The 20,518-nt window shown below is 37.7% G+C and overlaps 1 protein-coding gene across 1 annotated transcript in view; it reads left to right on the forward strand.

The window, feature by feature from the left end:
* The first annotated feature begins 1,680 nt into the window (after positions 1-1,680).
* Positions 1,681-20,518, forward strand: part of L3MBTL4 (L3MBTL histone methyl-lysine binding protein 4) — a 153,677-nt gene continuing 134,839 nt past the window's right edge. The window contains exons 1-3 of the mRNA XM_087818958.1: positions 1,681-1,837; positions 2,186-2,288; positions 13,718-13,769. Of these exons, the coding sequence (XP_087675084.1) occupies positions 2,217-2,288; positions 13,718-13,769 (124 nt within the window). The 5' untranslated portion in view covers positions 1,681-1,837; positions 2,186-2,216. The remainder of the gene's footprint in view (positions 1,838-2,185; positions 2,289-13,717; positions 13,770-20,518) is intronic.

A 20,518-nucleotide genomic window follows, 5' to 3' on the forward strand; every position in this document is an offset into this window, starting at 1 on the left:
TGGTATTACCAAATTTAGTAGGCAAGTACCTGTTTTAAGGATAAGAGTATCATCTGACTAGAAATAAATGGAAAAGAGGAAGTAGGTTTTGTTTGTTTGTATTTTGTATATGAAAGAAAAAGGGAAAGGAGTTGTTAAGTTTGAGACCTATGCTTACTCTAGTCATACTGCATTCTAAAAGGAGTAATGTATGGATCAAAAACTAATATCCATTGTACCTAAGGAGTTTGAGGCTTCTCTGTAATTCAGAGATAGGCTTATGCAGTTGAAACAGACATACTGAGTCTTCTGTGAGCCAAGTACTATCTGGACCAGTGATTTTCAACCCTTTTCACCTCATGGCACACATAAACTAATTACTAAAATTCGTGGCACATTGCCGATCTGACAAAAAAAGTAGGTATCATTTTTATTCATTCATACTGGATGACTATTGTGTTGGCTATTGTCTTTTTTTTTTACTTAACAGTCTGAGGGAAAAGAGGTCAGTGCCCCTGACTAAATAGTCAGGTAATGAATGTTTTAAAAATTCTTGTGGCACACCAGTGTGCCTGCCACAGCACACTGGTTGAAAATCGCTGATCTAGACAATGGAAAATAAGGATCAGTAGTTCACAATGTTTGTCATAAGGGGAGACATACCGAAAAATAAAAATGTAGTCTAAAGTGTTGAATACTGTGGCAAAGATAAGTATCGTTACAATGAATTTGAAGTAAGATACTCTTGGTTCACTGGGAGAAGGAGGTAAGCAAGGAAGGCTTTGCTCAAGGATGTGAAGCATCTTAGTTGAGTGATAAAGGATAAGCAAGAGAGAGGTTGAAAAAGAGCTGGGTGAATAGTAGGGAAGTTATTCCAAGGTTGAGGGACCAGCAAAACTGTGGATCTGAGAAACAGCAGTCATGTAAGTGTTCCAAAGGACTGCAAGGCCTGTGCATTGACTGGAGTATAAGGTTGGAGGTGGCCAGAGAGTTAATAGGAATAGAAGGAGAAGATGAATTCAAGAGATGTTTAGTAGATTAAAAATCAGCAGAACCTGGTGACATAGTGTAGGGTGTGATATAAAGGGTGAAATGATATTAACTCCTAGGTCTCTGGTTCAGGCAAAGTAAGGGCCACCATTAGCCCAAAAGTTGTCTATATTTTCTAAATGCATTAGAAAAATATGCATTTTCTTCCTGGCAAATATAATAACCCTGTAGCAGGGGAAATGGCGTATGTGCAGAGCTCAGGGTGGATTTCAGCTTCCATTTATTTGCCCCTTAGCTTGGTGCTCTTCTGTAGTTCATAGTATGAACTGTAAGGGGAAGATATGGGTAAATGAGTGGCCAATGGTGTCATTAGTCACCTAGGAAGAGAGAGTAGAATTGGGAAGCAGTGAGAGGGGAAAGATGAGCTCGGTTGTGATTATATTCAATTTGTAGTATTTAGGCCATTTGTTCAGGTGGAGATGTCAGGGAAGAAGTTGGATATATGACTCTAAAATACTAGGGAATATAGATGACTTAGGTCTATTAAACTTTTAAAAAATTACATGCCAATTGTAGTTAAAATTATTCAAAGGAAATGATATTTTGAATTATAGCTCGAATTGTACTTATATGGTACTAGTGACTGGTTCTCCAAAATGGTTAGCCTGTTCTATCAAAAAACTCATTCCAAACAATTTTTCAAAGAATGTCTACTACTGTTTATTAATGTACTGAAGAATGGTCATAATAAATTGGACTGCTAAAATTTTTTATTTTCTCTGTTCCAGATTGCTGTGCTATGCCTTGTATGACTAAGACCTCTTACCAATAATACCTTTGCTTTGACACTTGAGGAAAATCAGACCTTGTGAGTACAGAAGCTGTATAGCACATTGCAGCGAACCCTAATTGGTTAGATCAGCTAAGTAAAAAAACAAAAATTTCATGTTTGATAAGACCAAAAGAAATAATACCTATTTTTGTGTGTGATACAAATTCTAGATGAGGTGGAAAACTCCTCTTTTCCCCCATTAATTTATTATTACACTAGGGGCTATAAAACTAACAGTGCAGTTTTTCTGTCAGCTCATTTATCAGAGTATTTATGGCAACCAACGATAAGAATTATAATTGAAAGCATATTTTTTTTATTTTTGTTTTTGTACTTCTAAAGGAACAAAAACCCCTGATCTTTCTTTGTGGCACTATTTTGCAGAAAGACACTGCTAAGGACTGCTAAAGTGGCAATGAAACAGCCCAACAGGAAGAGGAAGCTTAGTATGGATTCCAAAGAGAATTTGAATCAGGATGGATGCTTGGTAAGATGTCAGTTTCTGGACTCTCCCTTGTAGTTTTTGCTCAGTGTGGAAATTTATTCTGTAATTGTACAGTTTGTGTAACCACAGTGGAGGTGTTTTTTCAATCACTGGAAACTGGTTCGTTCTGGTTGAGTTTTATGTATCATTACAGACTGGTATATTTTAAAAGGTAATCTTCATTTTAAAAGTGAAAGGAGACCTTTCTTTTAGAAAGCTGGAGATAATTGATCATTATCAAGTAAGGGAAAGAGATCGTGAACTAGAAGGTTGTATTCATTAGGGTTCTCCAGAGAAATAGAACCAGTAGGAGTAGTTGGTAGCCCTCTCACAGTTGCTGTTCACAATTTCTGTCTCTACTTGATAATGATGAATTTGTGTGTGTGTGTGTGTGTGTGTGTGTGTGTGTGTGTGTGTGTGGAGAGAGAGAGAGAGAGATTGAGATTTATTTTAAATAATTTACTTAGGAAGTTGTGGGGGATGCCACGTCTGAAATCTACAAGGCAGGTAGGCAGGGTGGAGACCCAGAAAAGAGTTGATGTTGCAGTCTTGATTCCAAGGCATTCTAAAGGCAGAATCCCCTCTTCCTCAAGTGAAGTCAATCTTTTTTCTAATAAGGCGTTTAATTGATTGGGTGAGGCCCATCCACATTGTGGAGGGTAATCTGCTTCACGCAGAGTCAAGTGTTTAAATGTTAATCATATCTAAAAACAGATCACAGTAACATCTCAACAACTAGAGGGGCATACTGTGCAGCATACCTGTGCTGTTTCCTTACGACAACTTTTGTATTCCTACAAATTTCAAGGTGGGCAGAAAGGATCAGGAGACCTCTGTGGTAACTGTTTCGTGATTAGTGGGCCATTAGAGCCTTCTCATTGTGTCATGGGCTCTCATTTATTTGGATGTGGGTTTGGGAGTCTTCATGTGGGTTGTGGTTACATATTTACACATTACAGTTGGTGAAGTGACACAGTGTTATACATTCTTTGGTTCAATGCCAGGTTAAGTGTGGTGTAATGAACTCCACGTATTAAATGAGGCATATCAAGCAATGATGTGGTCTTTATTTTGTTTTAAGATGTTAAATATAAACATCTGTGTCAAGTTATGGAGCTGTTTTTTCAGGATCAGTCTCATTGGGAGGTGGGGTGGTTAATGTGGGGCTGAGGTCCAGTGCTCCTTGAGGTCCAGATTGGTTTCGCCTTTGAACAGTTTCATGCGTTGAGTGTTCTAAATGTATCCTGAAGACCTTATTCTCTAAAACGTTGCTTGGACCAGACTTGGGAAGGCCTACACCTGTCTCAGGTTTGTGAGGATGCCATTGTTATCAGTACTCTTGGTTTGCTGCATCATGCCCTCTGAAGAGACAGCATGTTTGATGTGTTCCAAGGTATTTTTATAAAGTGATTCTCCAGCTGTGGTCTCTAGGCCAGCAGCATCAGCATCACCTGCGGTTTGTGAGAAATGCAAATCCTTAGGCCTCACTCCAGACCCACTGAATCAGATGCTCAGGGGTGGGGTGTAGCAATTTATAGTTTACCGAACCCTCCAGGTAATTCTAATACATGCTCATGTTTGAGAAACACTGTCCTAGGGAAATAGCTAGACATATCTTACCTACTAGTAGTGCTGTAGTTATAATTGGTACTGGCTGCTGCATATTTATTATTTTTTAATTTAATATTTGAGACCATATCTCCTATCCAACATATTTTCTGCATTTTCTTAGTATCATTTCTCTTTAAATTATTACTGCCCCTTCTCAGCACTTCAGTTATTTTGCCCTACAACATGAATATTTAACCTTCTGTCTCTTCAGTATTGGCACAAATCCCAGTTTTCTCTTACTGCCCAACTCAGTTTCTGACTTAATGCCGATGCTTTTACCATTATTTCCATCCCATTTTGGTATTTTCCCTTTTTTGAACTCCAAAACTGCTCAACACTGGTACAGGTGCTGTTTTAGTGTGGTGCCTTGCAGTAGCTGGATTTCTAAAACTATCTGTTGAATGATGTTCCTGGTGTTTAATGGCATCTTCATGCAAATGGACTTCTTTGTTCAATAGCAAGAAAATGACATTTCAAAGGACCATATTACTAATTTGAGTTTTGAGATGTTTGGAACATATAATTATTTGAAAGGCTCTCCACATAGTATAATTGAAAAGATGCACATTTAGGATGAAATCTGTATTGTACTGTCAGTTTGGGGCTCATTGCCAGTTACAGTATCAGTTTTCATTAGGTAAATTTAATAGTTTAATATAGTAAGCAGGTTCACACCTGTGGCTGCATTCACTGTAAGAGAAAGGGATTCAATCTTGCTTTTGTATCACTATAATCATGTTTGAATTTTGATTGAAATGTCAGTAACATTCTTCACTTTCTGTGTTATCCTTATGATTTTATAAGTGATACTTTCAGTCAAACAAAATAGCATGGCCGATTAAATAAAACACCAAATTAATGAAAAGTTGGATGCTTTCTAAATATCTGCTTTTGAGACAATAATTTAATATCTTGGATATCAAATAATCTTCAGATGGCGATATTAATATCTATCAATGATGTCTTCCTAGACTAACATTTTTTATTTCTTCATAGGATTTAAAAAATATTTATTTATATCTTTCAATTTATAGGCATATAGTTAAAACAGATCAAATAGTACAAGGTATTTAAAAAGGAATGTAAATTCTTCGTACCTACTAACACACATGCTAAACCCCCAAATCTTCCCCTAAAGGTATGACTACTGTTTATATTTTTTGTGTATTTATATAGGAATCAAAAAACAAAGCAAGTTAAAAAAACCCCAAACCCTTTATGCACATATTCATACATACATAATACATGTGTACATACATGCATCCAAATGGGTTCACACTCTACTTCTTATTCTGTATCTTGCTTTTTTGCACATAAGCATGTATATCTTGAAGATTCACATCTTGTTTTTGATGGTGCACAATATTTCATTCTGTAACTGTATCATAATTTATTTAGAGAGTGTCCTGCTGTAAGCATGTAGGTGATTTTTAGAGCCCACTGTATGGGAAAACATATTTGCCAACAACACATCTGATAAAGGGTTAATACCCAAAATATATAAGGAGCTCATAGAACTTAACAAAAGGAAGACAAACAACCAAATCAAAAAATGGGCAAAGGACCTAAATTGACACTTCTCCAAAGAGGACATACAGATGGCCAAGAGAGTATGAAAAAATTCTCAAAGTCACTAATCATCAGAGAGATGAAAATTAAAACCACAATGAGGTATCACTTCACACCTGTCAGAATGGCTACTATCAATAAATCAGCAAATGACAAGCATTGGCGAGGGTGGGGAGAAAGGGGAACCTTGGTACAGTGCTGGTGGGAATGCAGACTGGTGCAGTCACTATGGAAAGCAGTGTGAAGTTTCCTCCAAAAATTAAAAAATGAATTGCCATTTGATCCAGTGATCTCACATCTAGGAACATATCCTAAGAAACCCAAAACACCAATCAGAAAGAACTTACGCACCTCTATGTTCTTAGCAGTCAATTTACAATAGCTAAGATCTGGAAACAGCCCAAGTGCCCATCAATAGATGAGTGGGTAAAAAAGCTGTGGGACATTTACACCATGGAATACTATGCAGCTATAAAAAAAGGAAGAATCTCTTATTCTTTGGGACAGCATGGATGGGCCAGGAGAATATTATGCTAAGTGAAATAAGTCAGTCAGAGAAAGACAAGAACCACATGATCTCACTCATGTGTAGAATGTAATAAAATAAACTGATGAACAAAGTGGATCGAGAGACACAGAAGCATGGAACAGACTGAGGGATCGCAGAGGGAAGGTGGGGATGGGGGAGTGGGTGGGGAGAGATTAATCAAAGAACTTACATGTTTATAAGCATAACCCATGGACACAGACATTAGTATGGGGAAGGTCTAGGGGTAGGGTGGATGTGGGGTGGAGGGGACCAATGGGGGAAAAAGGGAACATCTGTAATATTTTCAACAATAGTTGTTGTGTGTGTGTGATGTTTATTTTTGTTGTTACAATGTTACAACCAATGTTCCTTCATATATCTTGACATACTTTTGTAGTTGATTCACAGATAAATTCTTATCAGAATTGTAATGAAGAGTATATGCATTTAAAATTTTGTTAAGCCTTTCATTTCATCCTTCAAAGAGGTAAACCTGACTTTTACCTTCTGTGACAGCATCTGTGGGAGTGCCTTTTTTCTTTAAGATTTATTACATCTTTGTTTTCTCAAATCTTCTGTATGGATACATCTGTTTAAGGTGCTCGACTCAGTAGTAGGCCCCAGTCTTTAAGGGTGGTGTTTCCCTGCTCCTGTTAGGCTCCCTGACATATGCTTTTTTGCAACATCCAACACAAACACAAGTGTCATTTTGGTTCCATTTGCTCACCTTTTCCACCCTCCACCTTTAGAATTGACTGGGAAAGTGTAGGCACATGATAATGGGTAAAGGAAGCTTTTCGGTTTTTTCCCCCAAGGTGATTTTATAGATGTTTGCTGTGTATGTGGGTGAGGTGTGAGCATAAAACCCCAAAGTATATGCAGGCTATAAAATTTCAAATTTCCTAAAGTGCAAGTTTCCCAAATAAAAAAGGGAGCTTATTTGACTATACAAGTATAAAATATGTGGTCCTTAGTTGTGTATATAAATATCTGATATTGAAAAAATGTTAGCAAGCATTCTTCCTCTCTATCTGAACCTCTTAGAATCTAAGAATCTATATCTTATTAGTGAATTATAAACTTTGAGAAATAGAAATATAGGACATTATATTTTGTATAAAGGATCTTAGTATTGCTGAATAAAAGAGCACTAATGTATGTAGAGTAATGCTGTACAACTAAGTACTTAAGCACATTAGTGCTTTAAGGTACATTCAGCCTCCAGAAAAAGGTGGGATCACTGGGAGCTTGTGTCTGACCTTGAAAGATGAAGAGTATATGAGATGTACATGTTTAATGCTTTATTTAATTTATTTAATAAATAAAAATATTTATCTAGTGCACATTTAATTCTGTTGTAACAAATGGCTCTTAAATCTGACTTGGTAAAATGTAGTATGAGAGAATACAACTTATTTGCACTTAAACATCCAGGTGCTCTCTCTAGACAACTAATCTTGAAAGATAAGAAAGTCCAAGGGATATAGCAGGGATCACCTGGGCCAAGGAGGCTGCATGAACAAAGGTATGGGGTTGAAAGCAAATATGACATATGTCATATATGAAGAGATTATAATGATATTGCTCTTGGCAGTTTTGTAAACTGAACGTTTGTCTGGGGTCGTCAGAATACTTGCATTTTAGTCTTTGGCTCTGGTGATAATTAGCTCCATGACCAAGGAAAAGTCCTTCACCAGACTGGGGCTCAGCTTCTTTGTTTGTAGAAGAGTCTTAGATTAGAAGACTTTTAAGGGTCTTTCCATTTCAACCAGTCTAAGCTGTGGTATGTAAGAAATAGTAAGATGATTAGTGTGGATCTGGGTGGCCTAGCTTAGAGGGTCTTGAAGGCAGAGCAGAGGACGTTGTACTTGATTTTGTGGCTGCTGGACTTGATAGACTGACAAATGGGCCATAGTTGCCTTCAACTTGGGCATAGTGTAATGAAATCTATTTTGTAATATCCTTAAATAGATATTGAGAAAATGTTTAGGGTGAGATTATTTTAATTTCTTTTTTTCAATAGTTCTAAAAAAAAATCATTTTGTTGCCCTATACATGACCGATAATAGTTTGCATCAGCCAATGAGATTCATTTATATAGAGAGTAATCATAGAAAGATGTTTATAAAGCTATTTTAGATATTTTTCTCTTTGTTTTTTTTGTATAAGTCTTAGCAAATACTACTTTCAAATATACCTAGGATTTTACTTTTATTCAGGTAAGCTAGCAGCTCAAGAGTCAACTGCTGTTGAAAAGAGAGTTTGTTACTCATGTTTCCCAAGAGGAGGGGGCACATCACACCATGCAGGACCATACGGGGAAGGACCAGAATTGGTCAGGAGATAGAAGGAGTGAAGGGGAAATGTAGATGAAAAGCCTTTATTGTGTTTTTTAAAGGAAGGAATGGCCGAGGCAGGGAAAGCAAGGTAAACAGGTTTAGGATTGTCTGGTTTGAATAATTTTGTTGGTTTTTAGCTATAAGGGCTGTCTCTGCTTGGGTTGATTTAGGGCAGGAGGATAGTGTCCCAGACTGCAAGAGCCTGATAAAAAGAGGCAAGTGGGGTATGGACTCAGGATTGGTTGATTTGCATTATCAAGGGCAGGAAACACCTGGAAAGTTGTTTGCTACCTCTAGAAATTAGCTCTCTCTGGGAGGAACAATCCCTCCCCTGTCCAAAAGCCCCCCAAATGTCAGAGCATCATAAAATATAGAAAATAAATAAAAAATACGATTAGTACAAACACTGGAGAGATTTCATTTAGAGACCATAGCTATGTTACTGAGTGAACAAAGTGAGAGCATTTCCTTCTCTCCATCTGCATCTGGATTCCAGTAGGGCAGTGGAAAGTAATCCTTTCATGAATTTTTATCTGAAAGGCTAATTTCATTTATCTTCAGTTTGCATCCTACATTGTATCGCACCAAAAGAGAATTTGAAAAGTGGACTTGAAACAGCAGGTGAAATTCAAAAGTAGTTTATTACTGGAGTTATTAAATAGGATTTCAGTTTTTCTGTAGTTCATGAAAGCAATAGATATCACCCTCTGTTCTTATTCAGAGGAACAGCAGGATGCTCCAAAGTCCTTCATTGCTCTGGATTCTGCCTGTGCAGGAAAGGAAGGGGCCTCACAGTTCCAAGGTGATGACTTGAAACCACCAAACCTGAATCAGTGGGTGAAAACTTTATTTTGCTTCCTTGACTGGAATTCATAGTTAGAGAAATGTAGACACTGACTAATTAGAAAACATCACTGTAACTAGTAGCAAAAGCATATGATGCCTTCGGGGCCGGTTTAGTGATTTTACCGTCTCATAATCCTCTCTTCCAAAATGATGGACTTAAAATTGACAATGGAAACCACAGCAGAGGCTTATTTTATGTTCCTTAAATAATTATCTCCTATTTTTCAGAGCAGTTTATTTTTCCCCCTTAAAACTTTATTTTCAGTTTTCAGAACTAAAATTTGAAACCTGAGAAATCATGGGGTTTATTTTTCTCAGTTCATATTGTGTTCTGTCTGGGAGGGTTAAGTAAACTGCTAATTTTTTCTTTTGTTTTAAAAAAAACTAATTCTCTATTAATAGCAGTGTTGATTTATTACACTTATGAAATAATTAATTAGCTCAGACAGAAGCAAAGAATGTTAAAGCTGGCAGTAGCTTTGGAGAACATTTAGTCCAGTCCCTTTGTTTTAGACAAGAGAAACCAGGTCCGAAGAATATGTTCATTTTTTCCTCAGATCCGGAGAATACATAGCATTTTCTGGGTGGGGTACGGATTTGGCCTTAGGTGACCCCACCAAAATTCAGCATTTTTCTGCTTTTTGTATATTAAATCCTTACTTATTTGCAAAAATGTTTAAAAATTAGGTCAGTATATCATAAGAGAAATGTAAATATATTCTGAGATATAAAGTTATGATATTTAGTGTGCATGTCTATAACCTTGATACATCTAAAAAACATATGGACATAAATAACTTGGGTAATTTAACTCTGAAGTGAGAAGTAATTTATTTTTGTGAGGAATATGTTTCTTCTATCTAGGCAGAATTTCAATAGCAAATAAAGAAGTGTGAACCAAACATCCTAATCTATTAACTGAGTGACAGCATATTATGTATTTCTTTTCATATTTGAATGATACCGTGATTATAAAAATGCTTCAGTAGCTGTGGTGTTCACATAATCAACTCTTGAGTACTATTTTTTGTTATCATTTCAGATTTTTGCAGTAGAACCTTTATAAGAAGAGACTCGCATTGTTTTGAATTATGTAAATTTCCCGTGTATTGAATAGGTAAAGAGGGATGAAATTGGGGTACGGAGCTATCATAGAAAATTAGATCTGATTCAGTTCATCATTTCACATGCAGTAGAGGGGTGGATAGGATTAGGTTATTGCGCCCATGCCCACTCCCCTGCCTGGTAATTGGCGATCATGCAGCTTATCGTGTGGCCCACAGACCTTCAGCAGTATCATCAGCTGGGGGCTTGTAGAAATTCATAATCTCAGGCCCCACTCCAGACCTACTGAATACAGACCTGCATTTTACAAGATTCCCAGATGGCTCACATGCTTGCTGAAGTTTGAGAAGCACTGGGCTATAGTACTTTTTATCAGGATGCTGCCTTGTTAATTGCACAAAGGTCTCCACAGTAACTTTGAATGTGAAATCTGCCAGGCAGAATGTATGATTCTGGACCTTGCATTCATGCCTTCATTCAGCAGGTATTTGGTGAGCTAAACTAGGTGTTAGGCTGTGTTTTAGGGATAAAACATTAAGACACTGTCTCCCTTCACTAAGCTCATCAAAGCAGGTGACAGCAGAAGACAGATGATGGTAGTGCAATGTGATAGGCCTGATAATAGACATTTGTGTAGGATATTTCCAGGCTTCAAAAGGTTATACAGCTTAGCATGGAGGGAGGAACTAGGATTAAAGAAAGCTTTCTGAGCTGACTCTTAAAGGATCAATAGGTGTGTAGTAGTTTTGTATTGCCGCATTACAAATTACTACAAACTTAGTGGCTTCAAACACTTATTTATTATTACCTCACATTTCTGTAGGCCAGATGTCCATGCATGGCTTAAATGGATTCTCTGCTCAGGGTCTCAGATGGTCAAGTCCAAGTATTGGTCTGGCTGAGTTACTTTTGGAGCTCAGTGGCCTCTTCCAAGCTCATGTGGTTGTTGGCAGACTTCTTTTCCTCGCAGTTGTAGGACTGAGGTTTCTGCTCTTTTGCTGGTGTTAAGCAGGGGCCACTCTTGGCTCTAAGAGGCCCTGCAGTTCCTCTCCATGGGGTACTCTCACACATGGCAGCCCACTTTTTCAAAGCCCGCAGGAGAAATCCTCTTATTCCAGTCAGTTGAGGTGGAGTCATACATTGTAATGCAATCGAGGAGGTGACTGTGTGTGCCATTCCCTTTGCCATATTCTGTGCTCTAGAAGCAAGTGACAGGTTTCACCCCCACTCAGGGAAGGAGGCTACCAGGGCACAGTTCATTAGGGGTCAGAGAGAATCCGGCCCACCACAACAGTGATTACTGGGTGGAGGTATTATGAGGTGGCCACATAGGGGGGGAGAGGTAGGAAAGTTTTCACTTCATTAGTTTCTATATACATTTTTACCTTTGAACCATGTGAACTCAAAAACTAAAATAAATATATATATGGAAAGACAGCAAGCTAAGGCAACTCAAGGAAATGATCACACTAGTTATATGTAGCTGTATGGGCAAGTGGCAGCCTGATGCAGTTTGTTGGTTTGCTTTACCTATCAATAAACTTTAATCACATGTCTTAATATATATGGTTTATTTGAAAATTACATGGTTTACTACTACCTTAAAGCCATAGACTAAAAAAGAAACTAAAAAAGTATAATATAAAAATGAAATTAATAGCACTTATTTCAACATTTAAAAATGAGTTTGCTCTCACCAAAATATTAATATGCATGATTCTTTTTTGAAAGCCTGATTCAAAGCTTTGTGTTGCAATTATCTGAAGTTTATTTTTTTAGGTTTGGTTTTAATGGATGTCATAGCTAGGATGACTGACCATCCTGGTTTGTTTAGAACTGAGGGGTCCCCCAGATGTGGGACTTCAGAACTGTGACAAGGTCAGTTCTGAGCAAACTGGGACTGTCAGTCACCCTAGTCATAGTTTAAAAAGACATGTCCCAAAGATATAGAGGAATACACTGAAAAGATAATTGTTGGCCAAAATTACTAAATCATGGTACTCAGTTTTCAGTGTTACCCATCAATAATACAAAGTTTTTTTGTAGATTTCAGCTGCTTAATTTTTACCTTCTATGTTGACAGTCAGTTTTTCCTGGGAAGCAATCAAAAGTACTGCTTATTTATGTTTCCAAAAGTGAGTTCAGAGCCCATTAAAACCCTTCATTTGGAAGATTTTTAAGTTGGGGAACTGCTCCCCAATTTTTAAGTGTACAATTATTATGAAATTTTACAAAGGGCATACATTGTTTATGGCCACAAAATTATGTAAATAAAATACCTGTCTGGATGCCCATTAACAAATGTTCTTTGCTACTGTGAGTATCTTTCAGAATATAAGTGATTCCCTTAGTCTTTGCTAAAGGGACAACTTTCCTTCAAGATTGCTGTGAGTGTGCCTGACGCGTTGCTTGCTCCATGGAGAGAAGGCCTGCCATCTTTCTTGTTGGTTGCTTATATTGTCCTTCATATTTGGTCTGTAGTTCATCCCAGGAGTCTTTGAAGTCATTTGTCCATTATTTGAGGGTCAGTTTGGCTAAAATTAGATAATGTTTTCTTAACTGAACCTAGGCTGAAAGCAAAGGTAGGAAGGAGTACGTGGCTCTGGTGTGGGACATGCCTCTGCTGTCAGCCTACCCCTTGTGTTACTGTCAGACCCAGGGATCTTGTTTGGAAGGTGATCTGTTCAATATGAACTATCAGTGCCCTTACATTCTCTTTTATTTTAGTCAACAAATAGGTAACAGAGTTTTCCACCCCAAAATATGTCTGGTTATTTTCAAGAAACAAAAAACCTCAGGAAAAACCTTTGTCGCTTTAACTGCCCCCCAAAATTTAGGTAGAGGGCCTGCTCTGGGAAGGGTGCTATTATCATAGATAACTATAGTTTAATGTGAACTGGTGTGATAGGGAGGAACCTAGCAAGGCCCCTTTGAACAAAGTCCTCTCTATGTTCACTGTTAAAGATGGCCCAACAAACATTTACCAAACATTTTCTTTTCCATCTCCCTGTGAATTGCCTTCCTGCCCTTCGAAGTCCCAAACCACAATCCCTCTACCCTTTTCTCCTTAGCTCAAGATGACATATAAGCCTTAACTGGCCTAGCTGTCCTTGGGTCTCCTATTGGTATGGAACCTCTATATGTACATATGTAATAAATTTGGTCATTTTGTCCTATTAATCTGTCTCATATGATTTGATTATTATCCAGCCAGAATAACTTAGAGAAACAGGAGGAAAAATTATTTTTCCTCCCCACAACAGTAATAAAGGATTCCTCCCATGTCTGAATGGATTGTGGTATGCCCCTCCTAGGGTTTGTACACCCATCTGGAGGGCACTGGCTCCTGATATATTGTCCCCTTCATTACAGTGCTTCTTACGGGTTGGCTTCCTGCAAACAGAAAATTTAGTTTTCAGTGTTTCAAACAATTATCCCCAAATATGGTCTAAACCATGTTTTCTGTGTTCTAGGAGCAAGCTGAAGAAGAAAAGCCCAGGGATGGTGCAGCTCCTTTGAGTCACGGTAATTATCACCACCATTTACAGTTTCAGTTCACAATGAACAACTTTTAAATGAAACTTTTATTAGGTGGCTTTAGTTGACTTAGGTATATTAATTTGTCTATAATAATAGTATTATTTATCAACAGTGTGCTGCATACTCCTCTGTAGACTTTATCAGTGTCATCAAAGATTTTCAAATTCAGGGTAGGGCAAAGGTAGATTTACAGTTGTGATAATGCAAAACACAGTTTATTCTTGTATTATTTTCCATACGAACAACTAACTATAAACTTACTTTTGCCTCACTCTGTATATTCATCAAGAAAAAGTTTGAAGTTCTTACCTCATTTATATTTGCTTTTTTAAAAAGCTTTAAGTGAGACAACATTTGATTTGCAAACTTTCCCATGAACAGGAAAATAAGAAATCCTACTTCATTTATAATTCTTCACTTAAGCTTTTCCCAGATTGGTTTACTCTTCTAATGATAGCATTTGTACTCTCCTATTGAAGTCATGCTTTAGAGGAGATTGTACATTTGCTCTAAGATGAATATCCCTCATTATGGTTACTAATATGGCTTTTGAATATTCAGCTAATTCTCTGATGCTTTAAGTTTTTTTTTTTTTAAACCTATCTTTATTGATTTCGGAGAGAGGAAAGGAGGGAGAGAAAGAGAGAGATAGAAACATCAATAATGAGAGAGTCATTGATCGGCTGCCTAGCCCGCAACCCGGGCATGTGCCCTGACTGGGAATCGAACCCCCATCTCCTGGATCCTAGGTTGATGCTCAACCGCTGAGCCACGCCCGGCCGGGCTGATGCTTTAAATTTAAATAAAAAATGCAGATGCTATTTGCCTGGAATATGTATTCCATATATTTTGTGATTATTACTATACAAGCAGACAATTGCTATTAAACTTTCTGTAAAATGTAGTTGAATGTCCAACATTTGTGCTGTTTTCCATGGGAAGAAAGCATATAAATTTGATAACTTTTCCCTAATGATCTTTTTTTAAAAAAAAAGTCTTTTATAGATTTCAGAGGAAGGGAGAGAGAGAAACAATGATGAGCAAGTCATTGATCCTCTGCCTCCTACATGTCCCCCACTGGGGATCGAGCCCAAAATCTAGGCATGTGCCCATGACAGGGAATTGAACCTCAGTCTCCTGGATCATAGGTCGATGCTCAACTGCTGAGCCTTGCTGGCCGGGCTCTTTAATGATCTTTTGAAGTATCTTAAGTGTTTGTTGAGTAAGGTTTTCTTTTTTAATAATGGGAAAAAATAAAAATACCTTGAGAAAAATGACAAAAAAAGAACTTAGGTGTTTGAAGATGATTTTATATTGCTTAGTCTTGGTACAAAATTTTGGAAATTTGTGGCCTTCTACCTAAATGACTTTTAAAATAAAAATTGTTTTCAACTATAAGAAAAATATATTACTTTAAATTTCTTTCCTTTTCTTGCTGTCACCCCAGTCCCATCATGTTCTTTGCTAAAAAACCTAAATAGAATATGATAATTGATAATTATGTAACTTGATGTTCATTTCCATTGAAATACACTTCAATTATGCAACACTGGAATTCCAGAAATAAATTTGGACTGTACCTGGCCTTAACAGCAGGGTTTTTTTAAAAACATTTATTTTCTTCTCTGAGAGAGGTTGTGATTTATTATGTTGTTGTTTCTTCCCTGCAGCTATATTTTCACACTAATGTAAATTGTTTTAGATCCTCTTATTCCATGGTTGAAGCATTGATTCTACAAAAAGAAAAGCAGAGTTAGGTCAACCATTTATAAATGTTCAGTCTCCAAAACTAAGATTTTTTAGTAATTTAGTATAGTTTCATTATAGCCAACTACATGTTTTCTTAAATAGTTTTTCAGTTTTAATGGAAAGTAACTTTTTGCTGCTGTTCTTCCATTGTCAGACTTGTTTTATAGTTAGTGGTTCACTCTCAGAAATTCCACCCTTTGGTTTGTTCTCCAAATCTGATGTTGCTGTTGATATTTTCCCAGCTGTAGAACATAGATAGCTTAATGTTTAGAAGAAGGATGAGGTTTGGTTTGTGTATACAGATACTGCAAACTGCTAGTTGACATGCAAATTGAAATAGTAGAGGGACTTTTGAGGTAATTTACATTTTTACCACTTTTAAGTGGAATAAAGGGAACTATTCCCTAAGTTTCCTGTTGTCCTAGTATTAAAGTAGGGATTTTCTTCCTATAGTTCCTGGAAATAGTTTAACCTTTTCTGTAGGCTACTTGCAAAATAAGAGATTTAGTCACTTATCTCTTAAAAATGATAACAAAAGGAAAACAAAAATTATGTACACAGTAGCGCTGGAAGACCTAGTGCTATGAGCTTCCCAGTGCTATGAACTTCCCTCTCAGGACTGCTTTCATTGTGTCCCATGGATCTGGAGTTGTATGTTCATTTTCATTTGTTTCCAGGAAGTTTTTTCTTTCTTTCTTGATCTCTTTGGTAACCCATTCATAGTTTAAAAGGATGCTTTTCAACCTCCATGTGTTTAAATGTCTTTTAGTGTTTTTATTGTAGTTGATTTCTAATTTCTTGCCACTGTGATCCGAGAAGATGCTTGATATTATTTCAGTCTTCTTGAACTTTTAGAGACTTGATTTGTGTCCGAACATGTGGTCTATCTTTGAGAATGTCCCATGTGCACTTGAGAAGAATGTATATTCTGCAGCTTTGGAGTAGAATGTTCTGTAAATGTCAATTAAGTCCATCTGATCTAGTGTGTCATTTACGGTCACTGTTTCCTTGTTGATTTTTTGTCTGGAAGACCTATCCAGTGAAGTCAGTGGGGTGTGAAAGTCCCCTAGTATGACTGTATTGCTGTCAATTTCTCCCTTAAAGCCCTCTAGAAGTTTTTTTTTATAAATTTAGGTTCTCCTATATTGGATGCATATATGTTCATCAGGGTTATATTCTCTTGTTGGATTGATCCCTTTATTATGTAATGACCTTTCTTGTCTCTCATTATGTTCTTCATTTTGAAGTCTATTTTGTCTGATATGAGTATTGCTACCCCAGCTTTTTTTTTATTTCCATTTGTATGGAAAATTTTTTTCCATCCTTTCACTCTCATCCTATGTGAGTCTTTTGTTCTGAGGTGGGTCTCTTATAGACAGCATATATTTGGGTCATGTTTTCTTATCCATTCAGCCACCCTGTATCTTTTTATTGGGGCATTTAATCCATTTACATTTAAGGTTATTATTGAAAGATACCTATTTACTGCCATTTTGTTTCTTTATACCTATGTTTCTCATTCTTTTTATTTCTACTTCTAAATATAGCAGTGCCTTTAACATTTCCTGTAATGCTGGTTTTGTAGTGATAAAGTCTTTTAGCTTTTTTTTTTTTTTTTTTTTTTGTCTGGGAAGCTCTTTATTTCACCATCTCTCTTGATTGATAATCTTGCTGGATAGAGTAGTGTTGGTTTCACATCTTTGTTTTGCATTACCTTGAACACTTCATGCCATTCCCTTCTGGCCTGAAGAGTTTCTGATGAGAAGTTAGATGACAGCCTTATGGGGGCTTCTTTGTAGGTAACAGATTGCTTTTCTCTAGCTTCCTTTAAGATTCTCTCTTTGTCTTGGATTCTTGTTACTTTAATTATGATGTGTCTGGGCGTGGGCCTCTTTGGATTCTTCTTGCTTGGGACTCTCTGTGCATCCAGAACTTTTGTTACCTTTTTCCTTGACCAGGTTAGGGAAGTTTTCTGCCATTATTTCATCAGACTGGTTTTCTAACCCCTGCTTGCTTTTGACCTCCTCTGGCATTCCTATAATACGAATATTGTTATGTTTTATCCTGTCCCATAGCTCCCTTAGACTGTCCTCCTGTTTTTTAATTGTTTTTTGTATTTGGGTCTCTGATTGATTTTTTCTACCCTGTCTTCTAATTCACTGATCCGATCCTAAGCTTCTTCTAATCTGCTGTTTATTCCTTCAAGTGTATTCTTTATTTCTGCTATGTTTTTCTTCATTTCTGACTGGTCATTTTTCATAGTTTCCATATCTTTTTTCATGCTGTTGACATCCTTACAATCAGTATTCTGAACTCTATATCTGAGAGATTGCTTATCTCCATTCATTTGGCTCTTTTTCTGGAGACTTCTCTTAATCTTTCATTTGGGGCTTGTTTTTTGGTCTCCACATTTTGGCTACTTTTTTGGATTTGTTTTTAAGCATTAGGTAGATCTGCTAGGACTCTCAGTCTTGTTGGAGGGTCTCTGGTATAAGCCAATGTCAGATGCAGTTTGTGACTGGCCCTGAGTACCCTGTTTGGGGCTATCAACAACCCCAGGTTTGAGGTCTCCACTGCTGGGGCTGAGTATGTTAGAACAGGACCAAGATGCACACCAAAGCCTGCTTTTCTAAGGCTCGGGTCCCAAAGCAGATCAGGCACAGACTCAAAGCACCCTGAGGTCTGCCTCTGCCTGCAGACTAATCAATCTGATTCTCCTAATGAGCCCCAGGCTGTAGAAGCTCCACATGGTGGGGCAGCTGGTTCTAAGCCTCAAGCTGTAGAAACTCCTCTGGGAAGGGTGAGAGGCTCTCCAGTATGGTGGGGCAATTGCTTCCCCCCTCAGGCAAAAGCCTAAAATTCACCTCCGGAGAAAGATGTCCCCCAAAGTCTGGGGGAATGACTCTCCCCAGACTCTCCCCACACAGCTCCAGTTCACTCCACTCCCCCTCCACCAGAGCCCAAGGTGAGTGGCTGCACAAGAAACGTTGTGCGCTGGCTCTTTACGAGGGTGCCTGAAGTTCCAGTCATCTCTCCCTGGCAGACAGAAACCTGGCTGCTTTTCACAGCCAAATGTTATGTGGGCACCTTTTTCAGGTCTGGTGCTCTTGGCTGAGAAGCCCAGCCTGGGGTTTATGCCCCAGAGTCCTAAGTGGGTGTCCCCCACAGCTGAGATATCCCTCTAGACCTTCAGCTGCTGCCTGTCAGAGCCCAGCCAGCCCTCTCACGTCTATACTTCCTACCGGTCTCTGTGCAGTCTCCACTTTTCCTCTTTGGTTATGAGGGTGCTCTCCAGCTAGTCTTTAGTTGGTTTTTAGGATGGTTTTTCTATGTTTTAGTTGTAAATCCAGATTGGTCCTGGGAGAGTGTCACTGTAGTTTCCACTCAGTCTGCTGCCATCTTGGATCTCCAGTTTATCTTTTGTATTTTTTGTGGCAAGTAAACCTTTATTTTGGAATAATTTTAAATTTAGGGATAAGTTGGAAACATAGTACAGAGATAGTTCTATATACCCTTCACGGAGTTTCTCCTAATGTTAATATCTTTTATGACCATAGGACTTTTGTAAGAACTAAGAAATGAACATTGGTATATCAGTTTTCACCAAACTGCAATCTTTATTCAAGTTTCCCTAGTTTTTCTACTAACATCCTTTTCCTGTACCAAGATCCAGTCCAGAATATTGCTTTGCATTATCATTGCATGCATTTCTTTTACCATATAATATCTTAATCTTATTCTCTCCTGGCCAGAAGTTGCCAGTAGCTTCCATATTTCTTGAGAGCTACCGTGTTTCCTCACTTGCCATCAACTCATCATGTCCCCACCAGCTGGCACCTATACTCAACCTTTCCCCTGAAACTGATCTTGCTTAGCTCACCAGTGTCTCACTGATAGTCGCTTATATTTTGTTGACTGAATGGAATAAGTGACGTCCCAAATCAATGGAAGCTTTCATGCTCTTATTTTTCTTACTTTTTAGATTTCACTTAGTCATTAAAGCTGAACTCTTCTTTGTTCCTTATTGTTCAGTCCCTCACTCTGTAGTTAATAAATCTAGAACCCTGGAGACATCCTTGATTTCTCTCTCTCATTCACCCTTGATCCTAGCCAAACAAGTACCAACTGTACACATCTTTCTTGATACCTCTCAAATAATACCTTCCACTAAGGTTGTCCCTGGTCACTTTTTAACTGTGTAATCTTTTTATACTTACTCTTTTTTATACCCAGCAAAATTGATCTGAAATTCTCTTAGTAGAGTGCCTCCTATCCTTTCTCTAGAATATCATTTGAGGCCTCTCACCAACTGGCACTTGCCTGTAACCTGTCACCCACAGGCAAATAGAACAGTCTAGACCTTTTTGCCTGAAGGACTGTTTCTTTGGCCTGGAGGGTTCTTCTGGCCTTATCCAAGTTGTTGGCTCCTTCAGAACCTCATTATCTTCTCTACTTTTCCTTATTTTGTAATATTTCTTTCCCTATTCCATTTTTCTCAACATATCATAAGACACCTGGTATTTAAAAATTCAGTTATATAATATGCTATATCTCCCACTTACATTTGGCATCTTTTAGAAAGTCATATAATCAGGGCCAGTCAGTCCAGTAGGATCTACTGTTTAGTATATTGGAGTAATAATTTACTAAAACTCTGAAGTATTAGTTAGCTAAGTGGCCTAAAGAAGAATTAACACAGCTTTCAGAAGTGCTTCACTTACGTTCAGGGAGTAGTTTCTGTGCTGGGGGGATATGGCTCAGAAAGTGATTCAAAAAGACTCAAAAATGGCTTCTTGAGCATTATCCCTGTAGTCTTTGTTAGAGAAACTAGCTTACTCCTTGGATGTAATGATAGAAGTACTCTTTGCAAAATAATTATATGTCAACAGAACTAATGTCTGCATTTTTTAAACTTTGTGAGAGATCTGTTCATTCCTACCATGGTAATTCCAACGTAAGAATGGATATCAACATCAGAAAGGGGA

This window comes from Miniopterus natalensis, chromosome 7 (assembly GCF_054644295.1).
Source record: "Miniopterus natalensis isolate mMinNat1 chromosome 7, mMinNat1.hap1, whole genome shotgun sequence".
Taxonomy (NCBI): Eukaryota; Metazoa; Chordata; class Mammalia; order Chiroptera; family Miniopteridae; genus Miniopterus; species Miniopterus natalensis.